The following is a 1130-nucleotide window of genomic DNA, read 5'->3' on the forward strand; positions in this document are numbered from 1 at the left end:
TGACCTATTGACTATATGTGGTTATTGATCATATGTATACTGTGAGTTTATATTATATGCACTTTTTCTGTATGTTCATCACAATTAGTTGAGGTCAATATAATTGACCTTCTCAAACATATTTTGCCTTAAAGAGATTACTTTTTTGATTCTTCTTCTACATATTGGTCTAATAATAGGCTTGGCAATTTATTACTTTCTATATTCACACATTTTAGGACCCCAATTCATTAGTATCACCCTGCTTCACTTTTTAAAGAGAAGCAGTATAATTTTCCAGTAAGCTGTTGGAACAAGGTATTTGTTTAATAAATGGATTCACCTGTAGTTGGAGTAATTGTAAACCGTGTTGAAGATGCTGTGGTGGCTGTTGTTGTTGATTTAGTGGTTGTAGATGTTGTTGAGGTTGTAGCATTTGATGTTGTTGTTTTAGTAGTTGTTGATGTTGTAGTTTCAGTTGTGGTCGATGGTGATAATGTTGTGGTGATCGTTGTGGTTGTTCCAGTGGTTTTAGATGCTGTTGTTGTTCCAGTTGTAGTGAAAGGTGTTGAAGTAGTAGTGGTTATTGTTTTAGTAGTTGTAGATGGTGTAGAAGTTAAAATAGTGGTAGTTGTAATAGTGGTGGATGGTTTTGAGGTTGTAGTGGTTTCTATTCTAGTTGTTGTAGGTGGTGTGGAAGTTGTAGTGGTTGCAGTTGTTTTTTGAGTAGTGGCGGTTGGTGTTGAGGTTGTAGTAGATGGTGGGGAACTTGTAGTGCTTGCTGTAGTTGTTCCAGTAGTTGTAGATGGTGCTGATGTTGTAGTTTCTGTAGTGGTTGCAGTTGTAATTTTAGTACTGGTTGATGGTGTTGAAGTTGTAGTGGTTGTTGTTGTTTGTCGAGTTGTAGATGGTGTTGAGGTTAAAGTGGTTGCTGTTGTTGTTTCTGAAGTAGTAGATGGTGTTGAGGTTGGAGTGGTTGTTCCAGTAGTTGTAGATCGTGTTGAAGTTGTAGTGGTTGCTGTTGTTGTTTCTGTAGCTGTAGATGGTATTGAAGATGTAGTTCCTGTAGTTGTAGATGGTGTAGATTTTGTAGTTTTAGTTGTAGTGGAAGGTGTTGAAGTTGGAGTGGTTGCTGTTGTCTTTTCACTAGA

General features: G+C 37.2%; 1 protein-coding gene across 1 annotated transcript in view; it reads right to left on the reverse strand.

Annotated features, from left to right (window-relative positions):
* Nucleotides 1-305: 305 nt before the first annotated feature.
* The window catches only part of LOC140337724 (mucin-5B-like), a 64547-nt gene continuing 63722 nt past the window's right edge, over nt 306-1130 (reverse strand). The window contains exon 27 of the mRNA XM_072421524.1: nt 306-1125. Within this exon, the coding sequence (XP_072277625.1) occupies nt 306-1125 (820 nt within the window). The remainder of the gene's footprint in view (nt 1126-1130) is intronic.

This window comes from Pyxicephalus adspersus, chromosome 9, assembly GCF_032062135.1.
Source record: "Pyxicephalus adspersus chromosome 9, UCB_Pads_2.0, whole genome shotgun sequence".
NCBI classification, from domain to species: Eukaryota; Metazoa; Chordata; class Amphibia; order Anura; family Pyxicephalidae; genus Pyxicephalus; species Pyxicephalus adspersus.